The sequence below is a fragment of the Erithacus rubecula genome (genome assembly GCF_903797595.1).
Source record: "Erithacus rubecula genome assembly, chromosome: 3".
In the NCBI taxonomy this organism is placed as follows: domain Eukaryota; kingdom Metazoa; phylum Chordata; class Aves; order Passeriformes; family Muscicapidae; genus Erithacus; species Erithacus rubecula.
This window is the reverse complement of record NC_136689.1, coordinates 48,488,960-48,508,467: the sequence shown is the minus strand read 5'-3', so window position 1 is coordinate 48,508,467 and position 19,508 is coordinate 48,488,960. Positions and strand designations below refer to the sequence as shown.

Sequence of the window (19,508 nt, the reverse complement as noted above, 5' to 3'; positions counted from 1 at the left end):
CTATAGGAAAGACCTAGTAAAAGCTCTGATCAACCACTGGCTTCTTACAAAAAGCCAGGGCACAAAGGGAAGAGATTAAAAGATTTTTTATTTTGAATGGATCCTTCTACTCAGAGAGAAACCTTATGTTCATCCAGGTATATATAAGAGAAAGTTATCTTTTCCTATGGTTTCTTAGAGATGTGTACCAAAGGGATCATAAACTCCTGGTGGGCCAGCTAAGAGAGTCACCAGGACCTTCCCTGGGATTGCAGGTGCCAGGGCACACCCTGCAATCCTGGATCCTGTGTCTGGCTGCTGGATCCTGCTGGCAGAGGCTCGGTGCTGGCTGAGCTCACCTCTGACGCAGGCCTGGACCTGCCCGTACCACTCGCCGCAGCTGTCGCAGAGCAGCGTGAACGCCGTCTCCCTGCTGCCCATGACGAACCCCTGGGCACACACGTACAGCAGCTCATCCCCCATTTCAAAGCCAGTGTGGCCATGCAGGACGGTGTGTGGGAAGGATGGCGGGTCCCCACAGGGCTTGTCTAAAAGGAAAGAAAAGGTGACATCGTGAAGGCTTCACAATAATCTTTTTATGCAGTGCTAACAGCAGCGCTGAGTTTTTCTGAGGATAAACTTATACATGTCCACAGAAGTTGTGCTTCTCATCTGTTTCATGCCCTTTTATACTTTCACAATTTTTTTCAGCTGTAATTGGGAAGGTAAAAATGGGGCTATAACTGTGATGCCATAGTCCTGATGCTATTGACATCTGACAGTCATGCATCTAGAAGGGCTTTGCTTCAAATAAGGCAGGAAGCCAAATCACAGCTGTCTTCCCTGACTGATTCTACAAAAGCTAACAAAAGCTTGGACAAGTTGGGACTGGAAAGCAACAACTTGGACACAGTCATTTTTATTAACCACAGAAATGCTTGTGGAATTGTTTTAAGACTGACACTTTGATCTCTCCTACACTGCAGTAAGCCAGAAGAGGCTGAGCAATGGCCCAGTCCACACTCACAAAAAGAAAAGGTCCAGGTGAACACTAGTCAGTTTTCAGACTATCTCTAATCTTCTAGTCTTTTTCAAATCAGGTGTCTTTCCAGATATTCAAATCTCCCTTTTTAGGGTAGAGACACCCTAAAATAAATAGTGGCTTTGGCTCATCAGCTTAATACCCAGGGGTAACATAGCTCCACTGTCTCTGAGAATCTGAAGAGCTAAATTTATACCAGTGTATGACTCAAAAAGATGTTTGATAGTGTTTTTGCTGACAGCATGAGAAGCCAGGTAGAAAAATTACTACAAACAAGATCAAAACTGATTCTTGTTGCATTGAGAAGTGTGTAGAGGAGGCAGGCTGACAGTTGCCACCACCAGTGTAAACTGAATTTTAACCCTCTTTTTCAGGTTTCAATTATCTTGGCCATTGTTAACAAAATAGATCAAGATTTGCTAGAGAATTTTCGAGCATTGTGGATTCTCTTTCCTCAAAGACCTTCCTGTCTGAAAAGAGCTGTCCACAAGTGGTTTGCCATGTCCCTTTTTCCTCCATGGTTTTTACAGTCCTTTTTTCGAAGAAGTACCTCTTGGTTGAAGAAAAACAAAACAAATGAAAAAAGTATAATGCAAGAACATGTATTTTACCAAGAAACCCAATGGGTAAAGACTGCAATGTTGGTACAAATTATCACTTCTATATTCTTTCTCAAATATGGGAATTTTTTCCAGTGGTTCTAGAACTCTTATTGAGTGTTTTAGAAAAAAACAACTGTTCCTCTTGCCAAAGTAACTGAAGATCCAAAATCTGCTTTTGCCCAGATACAGAACAACCAAAATTAAAAGGCTCATGAGTTCTGGTAATTGTATTGAATAAGGAAAACACAGGGCTAGGTCTATATTCTAGTATTGATCTCTCCTGTTGAAATAGCATGCTTTGGTACAAAAATGTGATTGCTTAGCTGGTAAAGCAAAGATGATGTTCCTTGAAAATACTTTTGTTTGGAAGCTGAAGAGACTCAAAGACTATGTTCCTATGTTCTCCATGCAGAAGGAGAAACATCTTCAAAGAGCATTCTTGCTATTTTGCTAGAGTCTACTTTTAGGACATCATTACCACAAGATCTTGCAAGCAGCAGTTCCATTGACATCAGTTCACGTTCAAGTTTTCAATGAGCAATAAGACTGACAGAAAAGTGTTTTCAATCTCCCCTCTGCAGAAACTCAGCCTTTCCTGCTTTTGCCCAGAGACATTCTGCAAAACACTTGTGAGTCTCAGGCTGCAGCTTTTCCCATCATCTACCCACTTCTGATCTAGGCATAGGTAAACACATGCTTGTTTAGAAATATGTTGTATTTATTTTGTGAGTCATTTACCTTGTAGTGAAACGAAAATCCTATGATAAACATCCACACTCTGTGAAAGCTCCTTTGGATTAGGTTTTTGGAATTTGTCTGATTGACCTGATTAACCACTTCTCAACCAGTATCTGACACTAATATAAGGGACATGCTACTGAAGTCAAACTTTGAAGCCTGTTCTCTGTACTGTAGACACACACACACACATATATATATACACATGTATATACTATCTAACACCTTTAGAAGTTAGTTGAAGTAACTCACACACACACTGACTGAAAAAACAAGCTTTTGAGGCCACACAAAGCTCAGTTTATATAGAATCTTATAGAGGTTTGACATCCAAGGAAGTGAGGAGCATTTAGCAGCTAATGCCTTTCCTGTGAACTGTTTGGATGAATCGAGATGGATGTGGATGAAAGGTATAAACAATTATTTTATTGCTACAGAGCCTTGTATTTAATGTACTTTATTTATGTAGCTACTTCCATCCATACGAATGGGAGCTGTGTATCTGTTCTGAGGGAAGTATTGATCCCAGGGCTATATAGGACAATTACATATCAGAGAGTATTCTTATCTGCAAAACCTTGCTTCTTTATCCTGTTGTCAGAGGAAACAGAAAAGGAACACATTAGTTCACTATGGCAAACAGATCCAAAAAGCACATTATAACCTTCCAGGAAAGAAGAAAGCTGAAGGGATCTTTACAGTAATGTTTGACATAAGAATTATGAGATCCTGAAAGAGAGACCTGGCTGATGCATGATAGAAAGAAAAGCATGACTTTGTAAGGTCATGCCTTTGCTGCAGAGCATACTGAGTGACAGCATGGACAAGCATAAGTGAAAGCTTACACACTGCAAAGACAGGCTCAAGATCCCACATCCATTTTGCTGCTGTCCTTTCCTACATAAAATGTACAGGAATTCTCCAGGTTACAGCATCTTGTCTTGCTGCAGTTTCAACTGCTACGACAATTCCTGCTCAGTCTTTTGCCAAACCTGTTCCTTCTGGCATACATACAGAAGTCACAGTGGCATAGCAACTCATCAAACTGAGCCACTTCTGGGGACAGGCTTCATGTTTTTGTCTGTAGCCTTTGTACCAGGAGCTGGAAGAGCATAGGCTTCTTTGGAACAACAGTCTGTGCTCAGTGCTGGCATTCAGGCCATTTTCTTGCTGGAAGAGAGGAGGCAGATCTGGGCCATGAAGCGTGACAGAGGGTGTGTTGGCAGCAGCTTGTCATGTGGAGGAACAGTAGTGCTCTTTGTTAAGGTGACCACAGGGCTGCCTGCCCTGGTGCTGTTGGGTAGATGAGGGCTGGGCGCCTCCATCCATCTGGAGCACTGATTATTCCCTCATCTATCCTCCCACACACCAGAGTATTTTCTTGCTACTGGCAAAAAAATTAGCTCAATTCATGCTACCCAGTAAAACAGCAGGATCTGCTTGATACTTGAGGGCCATCCAGCAGAGCATCAAGCAGGTCCCATGCTCTGCCTGCTTATGTCCAAGACCACATCTTAAACCTGAACACTTGGAATTGGTTTCTGGACATCATGACCCTTCCAGAACTTTCTAATTGTTGGTACCAAGGTCAAACTTGTAACAGGCCTCCATACATTGGCAACTGACCTCCAGTAAGAAAGTGTGGATTTGGCTTCAGAGCAAGACAGAAGAGATATAAGGAAATCAGTTAAAGTTTACAGGAGATCGTCATGCCAGCACAAACTGTCTCCTGACATGAAAATCATCATTACAGTCAAGAAAGACCTCAATATACATGTGCAGAAATCAGAGCAGAGTCGACATCTGGTAAATTAATGGGAATATGCAAAGATATGGGTGTTGAGCACAGATATGTTAGGGGTAGTGACAGCTCTGGCTACAGACCTCTTAGAGACTCAGTAACTATTTTTCACATGGGACTAAAGAGATCTCCTGTTAATTGAATTATCAGATTCAGTCATGATTAGATTTAGGAAAAATACCTCCTCAGGATAGTAACTTTATACCAGAACGTATGTGGAAAGGAGTTTGTGACAGGTGATTTTCGGCAAAGAGTTGGCACATGTCATTTTAAGAACACAGCAATTCTCCTCCCCAGTCCAGATTACACCAGAAGCATCTTTATTTGAACTATGAGCATTCCATTAGTCTGTAAAGACTTTTTTAGAGATGTCTTGGTAAAATGCTCTCTACAGAAAGGATAGATTAAATCAAAGCAAAAAAAAAAAAAAAAATCAACATGAAAAAGATGCAGGCTTCAGCTTCCACATCTCCTGGCAGAACCAGTAATTTACTGAAATCTGATTATCTACAATTTCTGCTTTAACTGTGCACTACACCCTAAAAGCTGACATGAGACATCCACTTTGGCATGAAACATCTCCTGTCACAACCATCAAATTTTGCGGAGGTTTTTCCAGAGAGGTCACTGGAATTTTTAGGATGTCATCTTGTCATTAAGAAACTAGAAAATGCAACTCTTAATGGTCAGACCTGTGAATGAGATGAGTAAGGATGCTTATTTTTCTTCTTGATTGCAGAGACCCTAAAGTATGCGGAATTTCTCTGTTTGGATAAATGACTACAAAACATCAAAACTCAATTATAGCCAATATAAATGTTGCTTGTAAGCTACCAGTGCTAGGATGCCAACATCTCTTACATCAGACAGGGCTTGAAGGATTTTATTTTTTAAGTGTCATAACCAGAGAAGTGGGAATTAACTGTCAGCTATATGCAAAGCCATGAAAAATAAAGCTGTAGCACTAAAAAAAATTATATATTCAGCAAAGCATGACAAATGCAAAGAAATAATTCAAATAGTACACAAAGCAAACTGCAGCTTGATTGCTCTTGTAAATGACACTTAATATATTTGCTGTAAAAAATACACTAATTTCTTTTTTTCTTACTGCTGAAAAAGGATAACAGAAATATGTACATAAGCCATCAAGCTTTGATGGGTATCTGGAGCCAGCAGTCATGTTTAAAAAATTTTGATTTGCATTTATACTGTACTCTACTACAAGTTGCTGCCTGTTTAGTTTTTTTGTGGTGGTAGCAAATCAAAGCCTTGTGGAACAGGTCTTATTTGTTGCATGTAAATATCAGTGGGTCGGTGAATGAAAGAACCAGTAAAACTTAGGGGTTAGTAACAAAGAGATTTTTCCTTTGCTGCAATAAAAAAATAATAAGAAAGAAAACCAAGAGGGTTATTCATATATGTATATATATATATATATATATATATGTGTGTGTGGAATTGAATGATATGTGTTATTACAAAAAATAAGGCAGGAAAATTCCAGCTTTCTGGTTTTCTTGCTTTACCTACTTTATACTTTGAGGTATTATCAACTCTGATAGAGATACACACTGTGTGGCAGATCTAACTTATGTGTGATACCACACTTTTAGAATTGGCAGAATGTAATACATTTTTAGATATTTTTTGGCACTCAGGGCGTACGAGGGAAACTTTCTGATCTCAGCAGATCCTGAGCTGGTAAAGAGTTGTCTTGCTGATTCTAATGACTGCATAAAACATGTGTTTTTGAGAAGCTGGGAAGACACATTTCTCTGTACTGTGAAAATTGAAGTTATACCCAGAGTTTTCATAAAATATTACAGCTACATCTTTCCTTGTCAAACAGAACCCTTAGAATCAATTCCCCATGAAAGGTAACTCTTAGTCTCAAAAATTACTGTGATTTTTCTGTGTGTACAGATCAAAATGCATTTCAGAAACAAAACAAAAATCTGGGTCTCTCTTCAGGACTTCTATTTTTAAAAGCCTGATGCTGTAAGCACACTCAGAGCTCTTGCTAGAATCTGACTACCGACCCAGTGTAGGGATATGCTGAGATGTGTCCTTAAGGAATTTGACTCTACTCATTTGCATGGTAAATGTTAATTGAGTAAAGATTAATTATAAATCTAGGGATAAGAAGTGAATTTGTCATGGTTTGTACTAGAACTTTCATGGTGTTTTGAGATGCATTCTTCAAAGTCCTAAGATCAAAAAGTACAGTTGCAAAGACTTATTAATGTCAGCTTAGTTTCTGAAGTAGAGGTTGATGTGACTGTTCCTCTGTCTCTTGTCAACCTACCAGTCTGTCTGAGCCTTTGGCTCTTCTCAGTCAAGTCTGACAAAGAAGGAAAACTTATGTCTGCTCATTATTAGTTGGATGGATATAAAATAAATGAAAGGGTTTGAAGAAATTAATGTAGGTCTCAGTGTAAGAAACCTGGGATTTATCACTTTCAGCAGGGCAAAACAACTTGCCTTTAGTACTTAACTCTATTACTATATTGTAATTGCAAATATATAGATTAAAAGGGATGTCCACTTTTCTAAGACTAAAAAAAAATATTCATGAGGTTTCAAGTAAGAAAAAACTCATTAATCCAAACTTAGGTGTGTAGTTATTAGCCACATGTACATAAGATAAGAACAGATATGCTGTGTGTGAGGTTGTGGTGCAGGGTTTGCTCTTGCTGCTTTTTACTGGATATTTGCTAAAACTGGAAGTGGCATCCCTGAGGATGCTCCTTCATGAGCCAACAGCTCTGTGCTGGCTTGTGTGTTACTGTTGTAATATTAAGGCTGTTTCCTTTCCAGACTTTGCTCTTTTCATACTAGCTACAAACCAAGCTCTGCCACACAATTTCACTTAAATCTTCTTGTTTAAACATCAGCTCTACATCCCAATTTTTAAAACATACTTAAAGAAGAGGAAACCTTACAGTCATCCAGAAATGTTTCTGCGTGTAAGCAGTACTTGATGAGTGCATTGGGATGGATGATCATCCCATTCTGTCATCAGAAAATTCCCTGCCTTCTACAAAACAAATTCTTCATAACTTCTACATTCTTTGCAAACTATCTGAATTTCCTCAGAGTTTAAAGTATGCAGTTTCTGAGTCCCATGTAGTACTCTTTTCCAGCATAGCTGTGTCTAGTTACATTCTTGCCTGCCCCTTTACTGTGAGCAATAACCAAATGCAAAAGGTAAACACAACTCCTTTTCTGAGATAAGCTCAGATGAAGCAGGTGGGCACAGACAGGGGAGCACAAGGGCACAATGGAACAATAGTGGCCAGAGCAATGATTTCAGTATCTCACAGCTGTCCCAACCCACTGCAAGGTTTTTCTCGAGGGGGGGGAATGATGACAAAAGAGATTTGAAAAAACACAATGAGAGAGTTTTGCAGATGTTTACAGGGAGCTGGTCCTGGTGTGAGGAGCAGCATGGAGAAAGCACAAAGTTGCTTGTGTCACCACATTAGCAACTGGGTGACAGAGCTGGCATTGCTCACAGCAGCACGGAGCCTGGAGTTGATATCATAAGGGTTACTTGAGAGGAGGGTCAAACTCTGCTAAAATCACTATTTCTAGAAAGGATTATTTGGTATACAGCAAATATGTATCACCTCTGCCACATATTGCTTCAACCATATTTTCATCCACACCACTGCCACTGACGGTTTATCAGAATGCCCACCCTGTGCTATGAACTTACTGTTTCTCAGTAAATGCCATCAGCTTACCTTTGCTTTTCTTGGAAATCAGATGCAAAAACTCACTGTAGACATCAACAGTCTATTTTTGGAGTTCCCAAATTTCTTTACAAAATCCTGCCTATCATCAACAATTTACTTATTGCCTTCAGAATTCATCTTTGTGGGTTCTAGAACTTAAATATTGAAAAATTAAAACACCAACTTATATATTTGAAATAATTTTGTTTTCATAATCATCCGGGATACATCAGCATCCCTAGCAGCCGGGTCCACACTTATTAAAAAAACAACCAAAACAAAGCAAAACTAAACTAAAATGGAGGCAATGAAGTTATTTGCTTACAGATGTTGTATACTGATATACAACAGGGTGGTGTGGTGCAAGTCGAAGCCAGCTTGCTGAGTTACATTCAGCTACAGTGCTGAGGGAGGGACATGTTTCAGCTGTCTCCATTAGATTGGTGTCAGGTATATTCCTCTCCATAAAATATGTTCTGTGAGCACCAAAATGGGTTCTGCCAGATCAGTAGTGCTGTTTGAACTCACTAAACCGCAGCAAAGACAGAAGTTAATACAATTTATTTGCTGCAACCAGTGTCTTTGCAGTAGCTGGCTCTTATAGTGGGCAATTACTACAAAGATTTATCCCTTAACATTCTTTTTCTCTCTCAGCCATAGAAAAATTGAGGGCAAAATGTTTAATGTTGCAAGACAGTGATGACTCTGCATTATTTTCAAAATATATCAGTGCTGACCTTCATCCTTTATACAAAAGGCATCATATTGGTCATTCACAAAGGGATCGGTATCAATTTTAACATCAATGGCTTTCACGCTCTGCAGTTTGCTGCCCGTCTTTCTGCATATAATTGTCCTAAAATGAAAAAGAAAAAGAAAAAAGAAATCAGAAATCTTCTGGAGTTCTACATGCAGGTGAAATGTGGAGATTTTAAAATCAGAGTAGTCAGGCTTTAGCCTCAGCTTAACTGTTTCAGCATTGGCACATAAAATAGTAGTCTGGGAAGACCTATGAAAAAAAGCCAAGGAAGAAATAGAAGTAATTAGAAAAATGTTTGCTGTAGATCAGTTCAAGGCATAAGGAACAATAAAAGATGTTTATCTTATTATATTCTGTAATAATTGTAAATATCAGATGTTTACCCAGAGTATTTAAGACAGCATTTTGCTCTCACATTTCAGCAATACATATTCCCACAGATGGCACCAGCATAGAAATTAATAGTAAACTCAAGATTTGATCTGAAATTTTATAAATCATTAGCATTTACATTAAAGAACCAATAAGGTTGCATATTTAACCACTCAAAAGCTAACACAGGCCAACTCAGAAAATTCAGCTTGAGTTCTTGGAAGAAAAACAGCTTTTCAATTTTTTTTTTTTTTTTTTAATAGCAGTTTCAATAGCAAAAGTTTACACTTATAAACTCCATTTCTTCTGGTTTGGTACTCAGCAATACCTAATCCATCCTGTTGTCCCTGATAGGCTTAAAGAAAGGTATTAAATCTGTATTGAGTTTTACAACTCTGTAAATGCTGATGATGAAGTAAGAGTTTTACTGACTGTCTCTTCTCTCAGCTGTACTGACTGCTTAAAACTAGGAAATGGAAGAGTTTGTTGTAGAAAAACACTGGTTTTACTGTTACATTGAAGGTTACAAATGCTGAGAAGATCATTCCAACCCAAATTTCTGCAGCTGGATATTAATGGTGTGGGTTTATATTTTTGTGGACAGCAAGCTTGAAGAAATGTTGTACAGTCAGCTATTTTAGTGAAAGGAAGATAAAAATGCTTTCCACAGAACGAATCCTTCCAGTGGAGGAAATTAATCATTTTGTACTGTGCAATGGCTGAACTAACATGCCATCAGCCCTCCACTAAATCTGAGGAAAAAAAGAGATAAAATAAAATACAATAATATTAAAAAAATAAAATGAAATAAATAAAATGCCCACTCATTGAGGGTGGAAAAGATCCAGTGGGAAACCAGTATTTTATCATGCATTTAAATATTATATAACAATTGATTTACAGAAATAGGCTGAATTACAGTTGTACAGACTATTTTCATTTGGGCACATGTTAGCTTTCAAGTAGTTAAATAGGAAACTTTAACATTCTTTTAATATAAGCAAACAAAAGCAATATGAAATTAGCTGTATGGTGATGGTCACACAAATGCACCAGAATGGCTCCTGCCACACTTCTCCTCTGGAAAACAACATGATGTCATTCCCTGCTGAACGTTCCTTTACGATTTCAAACCAAATATGTTTCCTTTGTAAAGAAAGCTCCACTTGATTTTTTGAGTGATAAAAAAATCCCTTCGAAAAAGTCCCAATTTAAGGACAATACTGTCCTCACAAGTTTTATATCCAGTTCGCTCAGAACGGAGATTTAAATGGATTTAAAGTCCAAGACCTCTAAGTTCAGTAATTAAGCACTTATACAAAAACAACTTGATCTGCTAAAATCAGTTCAGATGACTGAGAGGATCAGAACTTCAATTAGAAATTTTCTGTATGTATGTAATATTCACATATTGTTCCGCTGGGTCTTACAAGGTTTAAGAGAATGAGACACCTATAACTCCCTTCAAAAAATACTCATCAACCTTAATATTTCCAATAATTACTCAGTTGCTTGGATATCTGGATCCTTTATGTTTTGCAACACTGAGTAGACAGATAATAATATGACTGCAAAAAATGTGCTATTCTTCTGTAATTTTGTACTTTAAGCTTCAGGCTCTTTCTCTCAAAAAAAAAAAAAATGAAAAAAGAAAAAAAAAGGAAAGGAAGAAGAAAATAAATTAAAAGAAACCACAAAAGAAAACAAGTTTTGAAGACTGTTACCATCATAAAATTCTGGTCTCTGAAAATCAGGCCACACTCATTTCTATGTTCTACCAAAGACTAAAATTCCTGAGACTTGGAAGCCACTTTTGAAATTCTTATCTTGAATTTTCTGATTTCTAATTCCAATTTTTATATTTATGTATTTTGCTTCTGCCCAAAACACTGTAATTTCTTTATCAGTTCTTCATCAGGCTACAGTTATCTGTGGGTGACACATCCTCAGTGCAATGAGGTCATCGCCAAAACATTGTCTGAGTAATATCACTCATGAGTAACATTGCATATTTAAAGTGCTAATTTTTTCACTTTTTTTTCAAATATTGTACAAAAAATTACATGTTTGTAATTGATAGATTTCATCAATTAGCCAATTAATTTTAAGAACTATTCTCAGCTGTTATCCAGTGTGACCAAACCCACAAAGGTGTACCTTGCATATAGTTTCAACATTATACATGAAGAAAGACTTGAAATAAGATCTTTTATGTGTATTTACATGTATCTGCTACTTAGAACTTTAATTTGGATTTTTGGCGTATTAAAATTTATCTGATTAAAACTGCAAGCATCCTAATGCAATCCTTCTGAAATGAAAGAAATCTTGCCTTGTACACAAGACACAGTGCTGGGTCAATGATTGGACTTGATTATCTCAGATGTCTTTTCATACCTTAAAGATTCTATTATTCTAAAACACTGAAGGAAAAAAAAAATAAATTTAATCTCTTTCATTCCTTCTTCTCTGACACTGGTTTCCTGCCTCAAGCTCAGTACTGCAGGCTTTAAACATCTTCAGTAATTTGTTGAGTACCTTCTGTAATCTTTTATTGCTTCTGATGACTAGAGCTTCAAGAGTGCTCATCATTTTTCAGTAGCAGGTGGATCAGACCTGCAACGCCCATGACATAGAAATTGTCTATTTTCAGTCAGTAGGATTTGAGGTACAACTAAAATACACAATAATAGTCTAGTTTCTGAGTTATTGAGGGTTTACCTAAATCCTAAATGATAGCTTTTAATCTATAATTAGAACTTAAATACACAGGTACACTTCTGTCACAGTTCTATCAGATAGAACGTGATGCTTTTAAATTTGTTACAATTTCATGACGGAAAAATAGCTACCAATTCAGAATCCATTGTATCTTGAAATTTCTTCAGCAGCAGCACAGCCATGCTGAAATACAAGACAAAAAAATTGCACAGTTGTTCTACTCCTTTCAGCACCCTGGTGAGAGGTGTTGCTGCCTGGTTTGTTTCTTGACTGCTTTGAATTATTGCCCTGGGGCATGCATCATGGCTGAGAGAATGTCACAAACTTTTTAAGGCATACATCCACCTACACAGCCATTCAGAAGGATGTGGTCATGTATGCTTAATTCTATTTATGGATACTTTCATGCTTTAATTTAACTTTAGCTCATTACTCAGCATATAATGTCATCTGATGCTCAGAGCAGTAATGCTTGATTTTGTGCCTTTTAATAAAGAGGCAGATTTTATTTCATTTTCCTTCTGTGGAGATTTCTGATGAAGGCAGACATGCTCAGAAGAAACATACTGAGTTTGAACAGCATATCATCCATAACAAATGTCTGTGATCCACATCTGTCTGAAACATCCGTGCATCCCTGAAAATTACTCTTACATGGCCATGAACTCACAGTCTCAGCATAAAAAATCAGTCAGAAACACTATGTGGTCAGTGGTATTGACAACAGCCTCTGCTCTCTGTTGAAAAACTGGAAGGTGCTAAAGGTGTCTCCTTTGTTTCTTTGACAAACTACTGAGAATCTTCTCAGTCTACTGCTACTTAGCTTGAAAGGACAAACTGCTTCATAATGCCTCTTCTCCTCCCAAGAGAGAAAACGAGACCAGGGATTCTGCACTGTGTTGAACCTCAGCTTAACTCCTGCTATACAATATGATTCATCCAACTAAGAACAATTAACAGTCATTCCTCTGTACCCACCTTAGAAAAAAAGATCAGAGCTTGGCCAATCTGATAATTGTCTTCCTGTGCCATGACTCAGATATTGTAGATATGATGTGCACATACAAGAAAAAAAACTAATATGTAGTACAATAAGGTATGGACCAGACTTTCCAAGAGCCTTCTGCTTACTCTTGTGCTACTTTAATTATTTCTAATGTATTATGTAATAAATAAGTAATTGGTATATTTTGCTCTTCTTTTAATTCTTCTGTTCAAATATGGCAACAGCAGAAAAGCAGGCGTGAAGAGTATTTATTTTACAATAAGCATAATATAATATGTATTAATAAATATATAATTGTATGCTTGAACTGTTGCAATTTTAGTTAATGTCATGAATTGTATGTATGTACGTTTGTATAATAAAGGTATTTTTAATAAAGACATGGTATTTTTATATAAATTATAACTTTTGCTTAAAATAGTACCCACTGATAATTTTGCTTTTCTTTCTTTAAAGAAAATTACAAGACAATTTTGTAATGTTTGCAAAATTTTCAGTCAGCCCAAGTTAAAACATATGGATTTGACAGCTGAGTTGATATGATAAAGTGTAATCCATCAGCACAGAAAACAGTAAGTGGGACGTTTCTTGTAGTTGCTACTTTATATGCCAGTTGATTTTAGGTTTTGTAGTCCTAGTCAATAAATTCACTGAACTGAGTCAGAATGGTCTTGTGACATTGATTCATAGAAGTATTAGTTTGCAATATATTAGGCTCAGAAGAACATCAGGAACTATGTATTTGTTAAGGCACTGTGAAAGTCTGGTTCAGAGCATACTCTATAAAACTTTCCCCTAATTAGAAAGTTAAAGACTGCATCACTTTTCTTAGTAAAGATAAATCTTTAACAAGTTGTACTATTTTTTTTTTTCATGAGTCAGTGTTACTGTTTGTGTTGCAGTAACTAGGTAAGAGAAAAAAACCAACAGTAGTCTGCGAGCTAAACTAAGGGATTTTTATTCTTAGCCTTTCCCCTCTGTATTTTGGGAAACTGCAAATTACAAAGCTGCCTCTGATGAGGAATAAAATATAAATGACATGTTCATGATTACTAAAGGGAAGAAAATTTCCCTCAAAATCATGAAGGGGAGTGCAGGTGGGCTTTGGAAAGTCCATTGACTGGGAACTATAGAGGCTAATTTTGGCTGGATGTGACCCAAAGAAAGCAGCTGCTAAGTGTGACATGAAGACATTCCAACAGCAATACTGCCACTGGAAATGTCAGAAGGAGGTCTTACCAAGGCAGAACCAATATCCTTTAGATTCTTAAAAATATACACCAAAATGCAGTCTTTTGTGCTTAAAATTGTACATTGGACTACTGAAATAGTAAGGCCTCTGTTCATTAAATAAATATGGCCCATTCATGCAGGCTTTCATACTGTAGCCTAGTGTGAAACATTTTATATAGCCGTTTTACTGTAATATCACTAGGTATAATATGTAATTTGAGCATTTTTACTGCATGTGAAGGAGAATCGTGCTGCTTCTGGGCCTGGACTAGATGGATGCTCAATGACATGTCAAGCATCTATATAAAGGTGGTTTTTCCCAATTTCACTTTACTGACTCCAGTTTAATCCATGGCTTTTTTAACAGAGCTTAGTGGTTAGTTACCAAAGGGTTTATAAAAATACAGAAATATTTTCTGAATACTATAATTTACAAATCATCTTCACTCTCAGAGGAAAGGCTTTCAGATGCAAAAAATCATTAGAGTGATTAAAAAAAAAAGGCAAAATCTGTAAACTTCTTTTGAAAAGTAGAAAATTTACCTCATTAGAACTATCTGGCAGGTTAGAATCTCTGGTATTAGCCACTCTTGTGCATTTGCAAAGAGTAAGTATATCCCATTTCTGTCTTCATTTGTTCAGATAAACAAATTATCACCTTAAATCACCTTTTGATGAGAGAGGTGCTTTTTTAGACCAACCCCACCCTGAGCCCAGACATTCTGAGCTTGGATATGAAGAATTACATTACACTACTGCAGGTGATGTCTCACTGGTGCCTCATTCAAGCCCTTCTGCACTGCCCTCTCTCCTCTGGAATTGCTGCTGCAAATCTTTTAGGATGATAGCATTTATTTTTCTCGCAAATTCTATGTGAGTTATTTCACTTTACAATGGGTCCACTGCCATCCTGTATTCTGTGACTACACCCAGCTCTTTCTCCTGCTCTGCCTTTCTTGCTGGTTTAAGGCAGAAATTCTCATTAGTCTTCATAAAATTGCACCTCGATTCTGTTACTCCATCTCTAAAGTGAGACTTGCCTTCCTGTTAAATATTGTGATTTTCCTGAGACTTAGGAATGATTTCTAACCTTCTGGCATTAATTAAGTTCACTAGCAAACCCATGCCTTTTGTGCCATAGCTTGCTAAAGTTTTGCTAAATTCCTCAGAATTCATTACAACAACCTCCCAGTAAAAATATAAAATAGAAGTGAGAGTCATATCACATAGTAAGTGGCAACTCTGAGGACTGTGGTGCTACAGATCAGCAGATGGTGGTTTGGGCACTTGTCCTAGAAAATACATTAAAAATATGTATTTTCTTTTGTGCAGTGCTTTTCCTCAAAAAGTAAATTTTCTAAAACATTATTCAATTATTGGGCTGTCTCTATTACAGAAGACACAGCTGTCATACCTTGTCCATGTTGTTGTCCCAAGTTATGGTAAGAAAAGATTTGCTTCTCTCTTCCCAAAGCTGATGGAAAGTGGCTCATGTGTGCATTGCTCAGTGATATCATCTCTTGGAGTAAACTGGCTATCCCCGTTTCCTAAATTCAAGTTTCTTGACTGAACTTTATATATAAATCCCTATTCCTGAAATACAAATACTTGGTTCTTACCTTGCATGAGACTTTCTGAGATGATTGACAAGAAGCAGCAAAAAGACAAAGTCATCTTCTAGGAAAGCATGACACGAGGTATGAGCTGTGGGACTAAAATTTGTGACTTGAGGGCCTTTTGTAGTCCAAGACCTCCTCAGACAATTTCATAAGCCACTTCAGCAATTTGAATTGGACCGTGTCCTGTCAGTTATGTCTGGGTTTTTCTCTTGAAGAGAATTACTTGACCTGCCTCAAATACATGTCTGGGAGCAAATTCATGTGCATTATCAGCAGTCAGAAGAGCACAGCATAGAAATAAAACTGAGAACTTCCCAAAGTGACATGTCACCAGGGCTGCTTTTCTGGAAAGAGCAAGTGGGCCTGTTTTAGCATGTACACTTGGATGAATTTGAAGTGACCCACAAGCCCAAGACTTTACAAATACAGAGGAGAGGACTGGCAAGTGTTAGCAACTGACCCTTTATTTAATTCCTTGGATATTGCTTTTTTCTTTCCCAGGAATCATGCTTTTATTACCATACTGTCAGGTACTTGGCAAGTCCCACACAGTGGGCAGAAAAAGAAATAGGTAGTCTTGTGAAATGCCATATTTAAGCCTTATTATTAAATTTCCCACTGGTGTCATCTGCAGTGAGGGCCCTGTTGTGTTTGACACTGTAGAAGCATTCAAAAGCAGTCAGTGCAGAACCCAAAGAGCTAACAAAAGCAAGGAAAAATAGAGACAAAGTAATTTTCCTAGTAGCAAACATCTGGTCTGTGGTCAGCCAAGAAAAGAAACCCTGCCTTCTGATTCTCACAGCAGAGCTTTTTGTAGCTGACTCTGCTTGCTCACTCCAGACTTATCCTCTCTGGAATAAATCCTCCAGCAACTGGGTACGAACCAGCCCAGGGCAATTTCACACAAGGGAGCAGGTTGACAGCCCTGTAGGAGATCTGTCATAGAGGAAAAATTCTATGCAGAGCTTCAAATCTGTTATAGAAGACATATATGGCTCTATTTCTATGTAGGCAAATAAGGAACAGGACAGGGACTAGAACAGATTCAGCTTTTCCATCCTACATAAGCACTGGAAATGAGTAAATATGCTATGGGGATATTAATACAGGGTGTTGAAAATGTTTAATAATTTCTAAAATAAATAGCTGCTTTCTAATATGCTGTGCACTGGGTTGGTATTAAGATCAATTGTGTCATGTTCACTTTCCAAATTTCAAAAACCTCAGAAAAGAAGTCAAGACCCTACAGGACATGATGCCCAGTGCTGGAAGACTCAACACAAAGTTTTTCAGCTTGAGAGCTGAATTCAAAAGATAGCAGTGAGAGCCTTTCAGAGAACTCTGCCACCTTTTTTTCATTTATATTCTGGCAGATTACTTGATGGTTTTACTGACTCACTTGTCTGACATGCAAGTAAGTCATAAGAGTGTCATTTTTAGTATAAATAGCTATTAGGGCTCATCTGACAAATGAGACTTGCCTAATGACATTTCATCTCCTGAAATGCAACAATGTGTAATGCTTCATAGGTTACACATGTCAGGACTGACTTGTAAGTGGCTTACTTCTGGCTTGCTGGGAGAAGTTATCCCTACCTACTTATCAGTGGCTCTTCTCAAAAAAGTTCCATGCCCCTGGACTGCCTCCCCTGAACCCTGAGTTGGGATGGCCTGAGCAACTGCAAGGTCAAGACAAGAACATCCCCTTATTCCTGTGAAAGAAGTTCTTTCTCAGGCTGCTTAAACCACACAACCACACAGTTTATTGTGTCTTTGGATTTGCTGGCAGGGCTCTATTTGTTTAAGCAATTTCCATTCTGCATCAGTTGAAATGAATCATATTCGTCAAGACCTGCTGCTTGGGCTAGCCCGGTTTGCAGGGACTGAAGCAAGCATATTTAAATAGGGAAGATATGCACTTACATGAGAGGCATCAGAAATTTGACAGTCACCCAAACTGGGCTGGCTCTTTAGTTCAAATGCTCCTCTTTGCCCATGGAAGAGGTATAGCATAGCCCAGAGAGCAGGTAATATAAACATGCTCACACTGACTCAGTAATGTGCCCCTGCCATAACAGGAGAAACTCCCACAGATTTCGATTTGGCTGTAAAAATAATAAGGACAAAATAATCAACAGTGATGGATATATTTACCAGGAGTGGGACTGTAATTACTCACTAAAACCATAAATAGTCATCAGAAGTGAACAAATCACAGACTTGTGTAAAACCTGGAGAATGGATCTAGTGGTGAAAGAGTCCTTACATATCTGCTAGAGTTCCTGTTCACTTTTAAATCTAAATGATGAAAGGAGGGCTGAAGCATGTCAGAAAATCTGCAACACGGTAATGACTTCAATCACATAATTTGTTTGTGTTTACTTCTACTGCAAATGTCTAATCCATTTTTCCTCCAGGGAAAGACTGGGATACCTTCCAGGCACCAAATAAATAAACTCAACCTCTTTCTTCCTGAAATTAGGAACTTCTTTTATCATGCTCTCTTCTATTCATCTCCTTCCTGATATACACAGTCCAAGAGGATATGGGAGAATATTTGACTAAAACTCTGTGATCTGCATTGAATGCCAGTCAGCTGCTGGGAGGATTCCAAGGTTTTAGATTCAACTTATAAAGTCCTGAACAGTTCTGGACCTGGCATATGTGGGGAGGTCACCAATCATTCAAAGATGATTTTATCATCAAGATAAACACACAAGGTGTGCCCTGCAAAGAGTTCTTTATTTTGGAAATGATTTTCCATACTTCTCTAACTTGTGGGCACGCTGTGAAGCCTAATTTCACTTCTCTGGATTTTATTGGCTGATGTGGAGAGGTTTTTCTGTATACTAGCTATCCTTTATCACTGCTGTCATATTTCCTGTTATCAAGTAAATACCCAAAGTATTGAACCAGTAAATTTTTTAAAATAAATAACGAATTTAGTAAAATCACTTGAGTCCCTTGTAGATAGATTTTCCATTACTTTAGTAATTCTTGAGCCCTTTTTTGAGACATGTATAGTACCTTTCCCAAGACACAGCAACAACACATATAGTATTCCAAAGGAGGTTATTACACTGACCTACACATACTTTTTTTTTTTTATATTCTTCATCCCCTTCCATAAACATTCTACAACTTCTTTGTTTGCTTGAATGTTTGTTTGTCTGCTCTTACTACAGCTGCAGTCTGACAGAGGTTTTCTTTGTGCTGTCAATAGCCATGTCCTCATATCTTTCCTGGCCTGACAGAGGTAAATCAGAATCCTGTAAAGATATTTTGAAGTAGATTCCATGTCCCTCCTGCATGGATTATCATCGAACTCCTTTAGGCATCATTTTACCTTTTCATCTAAATTTCTCTGTAAGTCTGTATATTGAAGCTGAACTTGTTCAACTTAGGCAACTTTGTCCCTTTTGGACACTTAGTGCTCAACTGCTCAATTCTTTCTCCAGAGCTGTATTAACTTACAGTTAAAACAGATTAGCCTTTTTAGGCAATATACAACTCCTATTTTCCCCCAGAATCAAAATTATCCAGTTCAATAAATCAAGTAACATGCTTTCTGGTGCTTGCCCAGTCATGGGTAAAATAGCCCCAGAGTATAAAATTCCAGCTCTGAAGAACATTTCTCTCTGGTGAAGCTCTCCAGTGAAGATCAGATCTGGTGACTGACTGCACAGCAATGGTGAGCTGATGTGCCCCCACAAAGTTCTTTCTGATAAATAGCTTAGAGACTTCCATACTAAGGGCAGGTTTACTGAAGGGAATGGAATACAGCGAGTTGGAAGGGATGAAAAGTCTTCATTTCCTACCCATCCTTATGAGGTGTTTTTTCACCATATACAGTTTTAATATTGAAGATACTCAGTCCATAGCTGATCTATTGATA

At 37.8% G+C, this 19,508-nt stretch overlaps 1 protein-coding gene across 1 annotated transcript in view; it reads right to left on the bottom strand.

The window, feature by feature from the left end:
- Positions 1-19,508, bottom strand: part of SUSD5 (sushi domain containing 5) — a 39,311-nt gene that overhangs the window by 9,979 nt on the left and 9,824 nt on the right. Inside the window, exons 3-4 of the mRNA XM_079302406.1 lie at positions 8,640-8,758; positions 339-527 (exon numbers count right to left, since the gene is read on the bottom strand). Coding sequence (XP_079158532.1) covers positions 339-527; positions 8,640-8,758 — 308 coding nt within the window. The remainder of the gene's footprint in view (positions 1-338; positions 528-8,639; positions 8,759-19,508) is intronic.